Source organism: Triticum dicoccoides, chromosome 2B (genome assembly GCF_002162155.2).
Source record: "Triticum dicoccoides isolate Atlit2015 ecotype Zavitan chromosome 2B, WEW_v2.0, whole genome shotgun sequence".
Lineage (NCBI taxonomy): Eukaryota > Viridiplantae > Streptophyta > Magnoliopsida > Poales > Poaceae > Triticum > Triticum dicoccoides.
In genome coordinates this window covers 99804393-99816781 of record NC_041383.1, presented here as the reverse complement: position 1 = coordinate 99816781, position 12389 = coordinate 99804393, and the positions used below count along the sequence as shown (strand labels likewise).

General features: G+C 45.1%; 2 protein-coding genes across 2 annotated transcripts; one reads left to right on the top strand and one right to left on the bottom strand.

The window, feature by feature from the left end:
* The first annotated feature begins 818 nt into the window (after positions 1-818).
* On the top strand, positions 819-4173 carry LOC119362356 (cyclic dof factor 1-like). Its single transcript, XM_037627564.1, has 2 exons — positions 819-976; positions 2559-4173. Exons 1-2 carry the CDS (start codon positions 893-895, stop codon positions 3912-3914), a joined length of 1440 nt encoding a protein of 479 aa, XP_037483461.1. The 5' UTR covers positions 819-892; the 3' UTR covers positions 3915-4173.
* A 1542-nt stretch (positions 4174-5715) lies between these two features.
* Positions 5716-8567, bottom strand: LOC119367256 (WUSCHEL-related homeobox 11-like). Its single transcript, XM_037632825.1, has 3 exons — positions 7913-8567; positions 6411-6586; positions 5716-6122 (listed from the first exon to the last, which is right to left on the bottom strand). Exons 1-3 carry the CDS (start codon positions 8502-8504, stop codon positions 6105-6107), a joined length of 786 nt encoding a protein of 261 aa, XP_037488722.1. The 5' UTR covers positions 8505-8567; the 3' UTR covers positions 5716-6104.
* Positions 8568-12389: the final 3822 nt, after the last annotated feature.

Here is a 12389-nt window from a genome sequence, read left to right as displayed (position 1 = left end):
CTTTGATTGTTCTATTGATTAAGAAGAAGATCTGTTGTCAGGTTAATCACGAAAAACCGAACAAATGATACATCCATGACCAAGACTACTCCTGCCAACAACACATCAAACTCAACAAAAGCACAATAACCTCCGAAACACAAACCCACTCCATCAAAAAGCCGACTTGCCGGAGAAAGAAGTCGTATGGACCTTGTTAACATATACTCCCTCCGCTCCATATTAAGTCGTTAGTTTAGTACAACTTTATGCTAAATCAGTGACACTTATTTTGAAATGAAGGAGTAAACAAAAGGATGACATGAACCATATCATCATGTGTTTATACACCGCTCAACATGAATGGTTAGTTATCTTATAATCCCACAATCACTTTTTTGTGACAAATCATGTGTTTATACAGTCCAAATGATAAGTACCAGACGTGTGGCACGAAGTAACATCGTCCTAACATTTTTACAACTAAAATTGCCATCGGAAAAAAACAAAATTCAAAAAAAAAAACTGAAACTTACCACCAAACAGGAAGTTGCCATGCTTCGCAACTAAAATTGACATCCTTAGATAACTAAACTTGCCATAAAAAAACGCGAGGACGAAATTGCTTAGTGCCATATGATGACACCTATCAGGGTCCATACAACCCAAATGATAAGTGCCAATACAAACACAAACGAACACGACGGGTGAAAAAGGGAAGAAAAATAAATACAAATGAGTGCGAAAGCAGGATATCCATTAAATGGATCCGACCCGCTTAACAGTGAGGACCACTATGCAATTACCCAAAAAGTGCAGTAGTGTGGCTGCACGGACGCGAGGCTAAATGGGAGCAAATCTTTTCCCCCTTTGTAGCTGAGTCGCCAACTCCACTTGTCGGATCTTGCCCCATATGGAGCTCGCCGGAGCCGCACACCCTCAGCCGCCGGAGTCCGACGTGGCGCCGCCCCGTACGCCCCCGCAGGCGCCGGCAGAGGTGAAGTCACGCGAGTTCCCACTCCCCTCTTCAGAATCTACTCTGTTCTGTTCTCCCCCTTTCAGTTCGCCAAACGCTCTGTCTGTTCTTCATCCTCTTCCGATTTGATTCGAGGAAATGGTGCGATTTTATACAGTACAAGTACATGTCCTCTGTTTTTCCTCTCCCGTATGGACACTTGGAAAAGCTACCAGGAGCTGCCTCTCTGTGGTTGCTTCAATCAGTTCATGTCAGTTAGTTACGGATTGAATTAGTACTGCAAGATAAGGCATATCGTTTCGGCGTAGCAGCAGATTGTTAATCTAGTCATGTGCTGGATCTTATTCAGGCACTTGTCCCAGTCGAATCCCTGCTAATTTTGCATCTTTTTGGAAGATTGATTAGGTTAGGTTAGTTAGATAGGGACCATGTCAAGCTTTTCGATTTGTAGCTGGTTTTACAGTTCAAAGTATCATTTATGGGTTTCGTTTCATGGCTAGTAATTGCAGGATGGCTGTGTGATGCGTCAGTTGACTGTATCTGCACATGAATTTTGGGTGGGTACATATAGGGATATGCCAATTCTCTTATCTTACCTAGTTGAGCTTGAGCAGATTTTGATGTGGTTACAAGTTCTTGTACATCAGGCTATTTTAAAGCACCTCTGGACTAGCTAGTCTTGGACTCTATCTAAATGGAAACTCCTCTAAAGTTTGCCCGTTTTGATGCAAAGCTCACTTTAGTTACCGCCTGTACTTTGACAAATTCACTTTTAGGGTGCGATGAGTGCTTTGGATTAGGTAGATGGAAATCCATATCAAATTTCCTACCTTGGTTCTACTGGATTTGTGCACCAACTGTGACATAGATGCACAGTTACCTTTCTAGTCTGAATTTCTGATCCTATATAGAGCTTAACTGTCGTGGAATCTAAGATTGGTCCGCAGCAGCAATTATAGGTTCATAGTATCGTTGACGACGATTGGACTCACCTGTGCCCACTGTGCTTAGTCTCAAATTTCCTAAAATGTTATGAAATTTTTAATTTACATCTGAAAGTTCGGACCACAAACCAGACCATGTCATACATATGTTATGCCTGGTAACCATAGGTTTTAAGCTCTCTGCACTATCATGGGAAAATTCTGTCAGTGACGCCACATAGAAATATATGTTGAGTGCAAGAAAAACAATAGCCATCATCCAGATTCAAGAATGGAACAAGTCATGTTTCCCAGTCAAATCAACCATATCCCCGCAAACTAATTTGTTTTCTGATACTATTTAGATATTGGTACGTCTTTTTAAGCTTGCCGCCTCTTACAAAATAAGATGTTACACACAGAAGGTTTTCCTAGTTGCTGAAAATATATTAGCGTATATAACAAGCATTGAAGATAGACATTCATTTCTCAAATGGTCTTATAGCTATGTTTTTATTTCAGAAAATACCATTTTTGTGAATGACTTAGATATAATTAATTATTAATGGCTTTTAGTACTTGGATTTGTATATGTTATTGTTTGTTCTATTGTCCTATCACAAACATACTTGTTACTTTGCCATTCATCTTGTTTAACTTATTCTTTATCTAATCATCAGGATTCATGCAAAGATACAGGAGACACAAGGATCACTGAGGAAAATTCATGCACACCGCCTGACTTAAATCTTAGTCAACCAAATAATTCTGGCCTTAATAGTTCGAGTGCGTGTGAGAACCAGACATCCAACAGTGATGAGATGACTGAACCAGAATCCACACTGGAAGCAGCTAAGACCAAGGGTGATGGATCAAACAAAGAGAAGGTCCTAAAGAAGCCAGACAAGATTCTGCCATGTCCTCGGTGTAACAGCATGGACACAAAGTTCTGTTACTACAACAATTACAACATTCACCAACCAAGGCATTTTTGTAGGGGTTGTCAAAGGTATTGGACGGCAGGTGGAAGCATGAGAAACCTCCCTGTCGGTGCTGGTAGGCGCAAGAGTAAGAGCTCCGGTACAAACTGTAATGGTATATTGATTCCAGGAAGCAGTCTAGCCGCTCCTGGAGGTGATGCTTCTGTCATTCCATTGCCTATAAAGGAAAATCAACCAGCAGTTTTGTTTGGGTCTGATGCCACTCTACCTAACTCCATGGCTTCTTTGTTGAGAGTTGAAGAGCAGAATAAGAACAGCAACCCTGCCTCAACAGCACATCCCAGAAATGGTGAGAACCAGACCTGTCCACCTTCAGCAGCAACTTCTGATAATCCACGGATTGAGTCAGTTAAAGTAGCAGTTGGGGTACATCAAAATGGAATTACCGGGGATTGCAATGGCGTCACTCCCATGCCTCCTATACCCTGCTTTCCCGGTCCCCCTTTTATGTACCCATGGAATCCAGCATGGAATGGTGTTCCTGCCATGGCAGCACCAGTGTGCCCAGTCCCAGCTGAACCCGCAAATTGTTCAGAAAATGGCCATGGAGGTAATATTCAATGGAACTTTCCATCAATGGTACCGATGCCAGGATTCTGTGGCCCACCCATTCCTTTCCCTCTAATGCCGCCTTCCGTCTGGCCATTGGTTTCTCCCTGGCCAAATGGCGCATGGAGCGCGCCGTGGCTTGGACCTGGTTATAGCATGTCAGCAGCACCTCCCACAAGCAGTAGTACATGTTCAGATAGTGGTTCTCCAGTCCTTGGAAAACACCCGAGAGATTCTGATCCGCAAGGTGGTGAAAAGGCAGAAAAATCCTTGTGGATTCCGAAGACGCTTCGGATTGATGACCCCGACGAAGCTGCAAAGAGTTCGATCTGGACCACCCTCGGGATTGAACCCGGCGAGCGTGGCATGTTTAGACCGTTCCAGCCAAAATCTGGTGGCAGGGAGCAAATGTCTAACGCAGCCCGAGTCATGCAAGCGAACCCCGCGGCTCAATCCCGCTTTGCGTCCTTCCAGGAGATGACGTGATATGGAAACTTCCGTCGTGTTTTTACTTTTCTTCAAGCATGTTATATCAAGAAAATGATGTTGTCTGAGCACTGATTGGCGATGTAGATGTTGTGCAACTGTACTATCGGAATAGTGGTGTTTTTCTTTTCCTGTAATTTTCTTGTAGAGCTCGTGACACTCCACCGGGTTCATGATCAGACCATCAGCATGTGTTTGGTTGTACAATAACAATAATTGTTAATAGCGTTGCTTAATGCATACATGTATTCTGCTTTCAGAGTTCAGTTTACTGAGATCCACAAGGTTTTGGAACACGAATCAGCCGAGGAGAAGTTCAACTCTGAAGAAAACCGGTGACATTTCTGTGTGTTTCTTGATACTTGCTGATGCCTCTGCTTCTCTACTGGAATGCCATTTGTGCGTATGCGAGTGCTGAGCACCGAGTGACTACTGACCAGTGGTGGTTGTAAGCTATGGGTATCTATCTATCTATCTATCTATCTATCTATCTATCTATCTAGAAGCCAAATTAGTAGTGGTTGGTCACCTTTGTGGCCTGCATTCTGATTATTAGTTGAGACGCCCCTGTCTTTGTCTTTGTTCTACTACACACTGTGCTGCCTTTATATCAACGTCGATCTGTAAGCTCAGGAAGTCTCCCAAGTCGTAAAGCCCCCTCCTTATCAATGGTTCGGTAAGCTCTTTGCGGATGTGACAGGTGACTCGGTGCAGCGCCTCTTTCTGTTCATGCTCCACCATGCATCTTCTTTTTTCAGTTCCCAGCAGATGTGTCAGCATTCTAACTCTGCCACTGATACGGATATTTTTGTTCCCTGCATGCACTGAAGTAGAAGTAGTGTACTAGCATATTCCTTGCAGGAACTCGAAAGGACATGCCTGTAAAAAGCCTGTCGCTAGATCACTCTCACTGTCACTGCAGTGGTTGGGATTTTTATTCTGCATTTTTGCCTCTTCTGAATGAGTAGCGTACTAACGCTTGGTTGATCCATTGGAGGTGTAGTGCATTTTTTTCCTCTTCTGAATGAGTAACGTTTGGTCGATCGACCGATCATCCTAGGCTCCTAGCTAGCTTTGATGCAACCCCGCAGCCAAATGTTAGGCGGAGAGCAGAAGCAGTCAAAGTCCCGGCTAGCCGGACCCGAAAGCGTGCGTGTTACTTACTGAATTTCCGTAGTGTCTAAGTTTGACTGACACAAATGGTAGTGGGGAAACGGGTAGATTCCTCACTGATAATGCACGCCACAACACTTTGGCAGGCACCACTGGACCGACATATATCGGCTAGGGTAGGCTGCGGATGACCAAAGTCCATGAGCTAGGGAAGGCAGATTACACTACCTATAGTAGTTTATCTGATCTGATCCCAAAGCAAGAGGAAGAGGTATATCAAGTGCATGCTCGATTAGTCAATCATGGTCACCAGATCCAAGGCTTAGCTCCGAACCCGGCCGCGCGTTGGAAAAAGTATACAGTGGAAAATGACATGTGTGCGAGCTTTTTGACACGCGGTGTCCTCCTTTTGGTCGGCACGGGGCGGTGAGCTCGCCACTTGCGACCCACCTGTTCCCGGCGTCGCTCGACGCGTCGGCCCGTCGGGGAATCTCTGCTGCACCTACGACGAGCTACGGTTCGGCGAGGCACAGCAACGTTTTTGTACGTACGTGCCATGCAGAAACAGTACGCATCTCCTCTGTAGTATTATCTGGCGTTACATTCATCTCGACGAAGCAAATACAGAGGAATTATGTAAGGTAAAAAGGAATGGCTCGGACAGCCGGGCAAAGGTGAAATTTAGGACTACGCTACACGCTGTCATCGGTTGCAATGTTGTTCACAGTGACAGTGGTATGCATGCATATGATTACATAGGTGGATATATGTTGGACTGGACACATGGTGCACTATATGTGTATATTGCCGCTATATCTATAAGCTGCTGCTATATCGACCACGCACGTACGTACAGGCATGGCATGCACGCACGGTTGATGGACTGCTTGCTCCTCGATCCATCGTGCGATCACCAGTTCCACTCCACGGTACAGTACTCCGTACGTCCTAATTTTAGAAGCTTCCGTTTGCATCGAGAGATCGATTAACTGAAACCTGCAGCATTGCATGCGTCCGTCTCCAACGATCGGAGGAACCAGTTCAAATTTCACACCAATCAGCGGCCAGCCAGCTCCATTAATTTGACCTCGCGACCTGCCAATCGTCAGGAAATTACAAGACAACACAATGAGAAGACATTTTCCATGAATTATCTACTCCCCCCGTTCCTAAATATATGTCTTTTTAAATATTTTAAATAGACCACCACATACGGATGTATATAAACATACTTTAGAGTGTAGATTCACTCATTTTTCTTCGTATGTAGTCACTTGTTGAAATCTTTAGAAAGACTTATGGAGTACTGTATTTAGGAACGGAGGGAGTATCATATGCATGTCTATGTGCATGCATTTTCAGCGTGTGCTACTGAGTACTGACCAGGTAGTAGCTCTCGCCCATCTGCAAGCTCTGCATGAGCACGCCGTAGTCGTCGACGGGGAGGAGGCCGCCGCTGGAGTGGACGAGCATCACGTCGTGCCCGAACATGGAGCGCAGGTCCATCGGGCCCCGTGGCACCTCCGTCGCCACTCCGTTGATGAACACCGTGATGCCCGCTGCACGCACGCACGCAAACAAATCACCATCAATACTCTATTAAGTTCTAAGAAATATGAACATCCCATCAGCTTTCTGTCATGGTACGCCTCCAATATTCGCGCTAATGTGTCCCCTTGTTCTGAACATGCATGAGCTGTCTGTTGTGGAAAATTCAGGATAGGCATGCTTAACATAGTACATATGCACGCGTGCGATCGATCGACTATAGGAGAATTATATAATGCACGCAGCATAGAATGTGGTTACAAACTTAGAATGAGTACAACATGGCTGAATTAGTACAGTTAATTAAGCGCCACACCCATCCAAAATGGAGTAGTAGTACATTTCAAAGTTTAAAGAAAGAACTACTAGCACAAGCGTCCATGCAATGAAATTGATATTTGCTACATATAAAATTTTATAATGTGCAACTGTTTTTTAAAGTGAGACAACATGTTTGCACATAGATTAATGGTCAAAGTTCATCCTGAAGACTGTGTCATTGCCTTAAATACTTATGATATTTTGGACAAGAACAATCAGTATATGTAATGGGGTTGTTTGTTGCTAATTATGGGGAAATTATGCCTGACTTGCGCATGCCTCTTTTAGCCTTAGAAGTGGCTGAAAGCATGTACTACTACGAAACAAACAATTAAAACAAAGAGACAGAATTTTAACAATGTTTCAAAATATAATAGAATGAGAGTACCTAGAACTCATCTAGATGAGACGTAATTTGGTCTCATTCACCTCGAAAACAAGAACGAATACAACCCACGTCAGCACACACGCATCTTATAGCATCACATTCAATGGCTATAAAAGGTGAATGAGACCAAATTAAATCTCATCTAGATGAGTTCTAGCAAAACTGTAATAGAATTGTGTTGTATTTACCAGAGAGAAAACTAAAACTAGAAATGAAGCCACATAATATATGACAACTTTAACATAATTACGGCGATGATTGAAAAGTAGTACATACACGAAAGTACTAGTAGTTTGTCCATACATGCAAGAACAAAGCAAAGACAATGCAACTTCTGGTTGAAAATTTTCAATTAACGCAGATGTGCATGAGGTATCTCTTCACTGATATTATGATCCAAACAAGAGGTGAAAAGGTAAATAATACGATTTTCTTGTACTGAATATATAGCGAAGAAGAAGATGATGAATTCCATCGACCGATCGAGGAAGAAGCCAAAATGTTGATTAGAAATTTCGTAAATTAGCTTGCATGCATGTGCGATCGAATTGTTCATGGTTGAGAACTTGGGAGGAACAAAAACATGCATCGGTAGCGCGAGGCATGCATGGCATGTGGCGGGGTTCACCTGGTTGGCACGAGTAGTAGAGCTGCTGCTGCTGCGCGGCGGCCGCAGAGAACGACGACGACCCGGAGCCGCCGCCGCCGTCCGCGTACCCCATCTGCCGCGAGATGGCGAACAGGTCGTCGCCGCCCCCGCACTGATCCATGTCCCCCACCATCCCCACCGACGGCGGCGAGGGCGGCCACGAGGACGAGGACGAGGACGAGCTGTACGCGGCTCCGCCGTGCGCGAACAGCCCCAGCGACGTGGACGAGGCCGCCGAGCCGAGGCCGCCAGGCGCGGGTGGCGACCCAGAGGAGGCAGCGGACGCCTGCGCCTGGGCCTGGGCCTGTGCCTGCGCCTGCGCCTGGAGCTGGCGCTGGCGGCGGCGGGAGCGGGAGCGGCGGTTCTGGAACCAGTAGAAGACGTTGGCGTCGCCGACGGCGCCGAAGCGCTCGAGGAGCTTGCGGATGCGCACGGTCTCGTCCTTGGGCGGGTTCACCATGCCGCTGTTGAAGATGGACTCCAGGATCAGTATCTGCTCCGGCTTGGGCGTCCACCGCGACCGCACCGGCTCCGCCGGCTGCAGGTCCGGGCTGTTGCCGCCGCCGTCCATGGACACGATCGGTCGAGTTAGCAGGATGGCCGGGAATTGGGAGTGTTGGACTATGAGGCGAGAGCGAGGGAATGTGTTGCTTGGTTAAGACAGAAGCTTCGGGCACGCTATATATATAGTGTCGATCGCGCGCTAGTGCGGTTGCTGCGAGTGAGAGGGGTAACATTCCCTGGGTGGTGATTCAGCCGGTGGAGGACAAAAGAATCTTTTTACCACCGGTGCTCTCCTTTTCGTCGGCTGTCTCCGGGGTGTCAGCTTGGCGGTACCGTTCCAGCCGTGTCCCGGTGAAGGTGAAGTTGTGTGTTGTGGGGGTGACATGACGGTGATGTTTGACTCGCGAGGGGCTATGGAACCTTGCCACTTTCTAGTGACCGAAACCTTCTACTGACCGAAACCAGATTGAATTTGGTGTCACTGTTGGTTTGCGGCCGTCGGATATGCAAAGAGAAAATTGAGTGTTGAACTGAGTTAAACGCGTGGTGCGTTGAACTCACGAACTCACTCTCCCTTTTTGGTCTCCGTTCTCTCGTTATGGATAGATGTATTTCTGTTATTTCAGTTATTAATGAAAAGGGGTTATTCCCGATTAAAAATAATAATTGAGTTAGCGCGCGTGTAACATTAGTTTGTTCTCTGACGAAGGAGCTACCTACACTAGTGAAGTAGCTGTAGCCAACTTAGAGCAACTCTAGTAGAGTTGGCATATTGGCAGCCTCCATGTCGCATATGTACTGTGCTTCATATAGATATGGAGACTATGAGGGCAACACACAAATATCTAATCTTTGTTCACTCCATAATCATTAATGGTACATTCCTTTTTTTTCTCCGATCTCAGAATGTGAGTTAAGCTTTAAACAAAGACGAGATATGAGTGGAACAACTTCTTCCATTCCTTGTTGGCCTCCAGCTCCTTCTGTCCGTTAATCTCCCAACCTCACTTCGATAAAATGCCCTTTTAAAGCAAAAAATCCATAATAACGGTTATTATGGCGATCAAGCAGATATGTCGACTCTACTAGAGTTGCCCTTAGTACCACACTACCACATTGTTGCCTCCACACACAAAAAACTTAGTACTGCATCGTCATTTTTGTGTATATTGATATTCAGCTACACTTGTAAAAGGAAAGTTGTTGGTTCAAGGTAAACGTTTTTGGACAAAGGGGAATAGACAATATGATATATATCCGCTCAGAAAGAAGTAAGATATATACCGATGTGCTATCTACGTATACATTTAGAACCTAAGGTGGGTGGGGGGGGGGATTTTGGTGGTTTTCAGCTAAGGTGTTACACGAGTGTATAAACGTTAGCTTTAGGCGATGTTTCGAGCAAAGGGAAACGATAATTTTACAGCATGTCATCCCTATAAGCAATTTTTCCTTTGGTAGCATTTGGAATTAAGTTCCTGATATCCTTCTTTCCTTTGAAATTCCTATGGAATAGATCATTCCATAAGAATTTTGCAAGAAACCAACATGATGTCTTGCATCATGTTTTTTTTTCTCTTTGTGTCTACACATCATGCGTTTTTCATCGAAAATGTTATCTGGTGAACGTCCGCTAGGGTGGGATCCCATCGAACGGGACGCTAGTACTTAAACTAGGGTTGCTTCTTAGCGCTAATCTTGCGTTTTTCAGCAGTTAGTTGTAGCGTGCCTTCCCCCTAGAGCAGTTAGGTTTAGATCTTAGGGTGCCAATTTCTGCCCAAAACTCCCCACATTCTACAAAATAACATGGCAGTTTTGCAAAACGCCACCCCAGGCACATAAATTGCCATCTCGGGGGGTCGCGCTTGCCATTGTTCCTGGCGAACGGTCGCCGGGATTGGTCTCCTTTTCAAAATGACAACTTTAAAGTTTTTTTGTGGTTTTGATTCCTATAGGATCGCATGATACTCGTCATTTCAAATTCATGCGTTTTTCGTACAAACATTTTGAGTTCTTTGTTTCGAATGCTTGAATATTTTTTTCTTTGCAGGTAATAACACTTCGGAGATGCCCATATTTGTCATCGCAAAAGCAAGAAAGAGATAACCATTTGTGCACTACAAAGTGAATGTGGATGTGAATCATGATAAGTGTATACAACACCCTATTCATTTTATAGACCACTGTGCAACGTAGTATACTTTTGTAGCTAAGCTAGCTAGATCCAAACATTATGTATGACTAGAAGAACACCTGTGCGTTGCAACGGGACCACATTAACTTTAAGAGTTCAATATCAATTATGTTAATACTACATTTAATATTCTCATACATATCAAGTGACATTGACGACCTTTTTACCATCAAATTCTCACACACACTCTCTCCCTCCCTCCTCATCACTCTCTCTCCCTCTCTCCCTCTCTCTCTCTCTAACACACACACATATCCATCTTATTGGGTACGAGACCATAATCCATCCATTTCACAGGCACACGCGCTAGTGCATAACAATATGGATTATAAAACAGGTTCAAGGTAGTAACAAGGATTCTTCTCATGCATTAATAAACAAATGTTCTGCACTGAAGACAAGATAACCAATTCCCAAAGTGCATCAGAGCATCACAGAACATTACTGACAAGATAAATGCACGACGATACACCCGACTCATTTAATTAATATAATTAAATTATCAGTAAATTAGTCACCAAACTGCTCGGATGAACCGGAACAGAGCCAACATATATCATCCTAGACAAACGCAACATCAACCATTTACCTTGGTACTTTAGGGACCGACAGGAGGATGCATGTAGAAGCGCTTCTTGCCTGCGAATCCACAGTGAAGAGAGAAATTGGAACCCATTCCCATCACCAACTGATAAAGAAAGCATGTAAGAAAATTGATATCGGCCAACTTGGATCTTCGGTGATTGTCCGCCCGTATGGAGAATTTAGGAGGGTGGGTGCAGGGAGTGGCCTTGTGGATGATGGATGGAGGCGCGGAGGGATGTGGTCACCGGAAGGTCGAAAGCGGAGAGGGTCGGGCACGTTAGGTGGAGCCGGTGGTGCGCGACAACCGGAGGCGGCCCAATCGTGGGCGGCGAACCGACAATAGCCTCGGCCCATCTCTCGACGCAGCAAAGATAGAGATGGCGGCACTGCCGGTGCTCGAGGCTGCCGCTCGGCACCATCTACATCGAGGGGAAAGAGAGGCGAGAAAGCGATAGGGTGATGCGGGGCTAGGGATTGCGGAGGAGGGTGGGGGTGTGCGATTTGAATGGATGGTTCTGCCCACCGTTTTCTTGTACGTGGCGGTGGAGACGGCGGCGTCCAGCCATGCAGGCGAGGCATGGGTCGAGCCGGGCACACGGCGAGGCGCAGTAGCAGAGGCGGGGGCGATTTTTTGCTACTGAGATGCAGGGTGTGGGATTGATCGTTCATGTTCTCTTTTCCTTTTTAACGGGAGATGGATGCGATTTTTTCACGAGGGGAGAGATGCGACCACGTACAGATTCCATAATAAATTAATTAGGTCTATAACGGGATTTCTTTACAATGCGTTAAGATTTACGTGTTAGTTTTCTTAATAAAGAAATGCACTGATGTAGGGATCGATTGATTCGGATAAGGAAAGATAGATTCGTGATCTTTTGTATGTTAGGAAATTAGTGGTTTGCAAGGAAAGAGTGGAGAGAAAAAGAACCAATGCGACCACGTATAGATTCCATAATAAATTAATTAGGTCCATAACGGGATTTGTTTGCAATGCGTTAAGATTTACGTGTTAGTTTTCTTAATAAAGAAATGCACTGATGTAGGGCGCGATTGGTTCGGGTAAGGAAAGATAGATTCGTGATCTTTTGTATGTTAGGAAATTATTGGTTTGCAAGGAAAGAGTGGAGAGAAAAAGAACCAGTACGAGGGGGTGGTGGGAGGTGGGACGAA

Bases quoted from the DNA above. Each gene is read 5' to 3' on its own strand.
- LOC119362356 (XM_037627564.1), top strand. From the start codon at position 893: ATGGAGCTCGCCGGAGCCGCACACCCTCAGCCGCCGGAGTCCGACGTG. The intron at 977-2,558 runs GTGAAGTCACGC...TCTAATCATCAG, and splicing joins CCCCGCAGGCGCCGGCAGAG to GATTCATGCAAAGATACAGG.
- LOC119367256 (XM_037632825.1), bottom strand. From the start codon at position 8,504: ATGGACGGCGGCGGCAACAGCCCGGACCTGCAGCCGGCGGAGCCGGTG. The intron at 6,587-7,912 runs GTGAACCCCGCC...GCGTGCGTGCAG, and splicing joins CTACTACTCGTGCCAACCAG to CGGGCATCACGGTGTTCATC.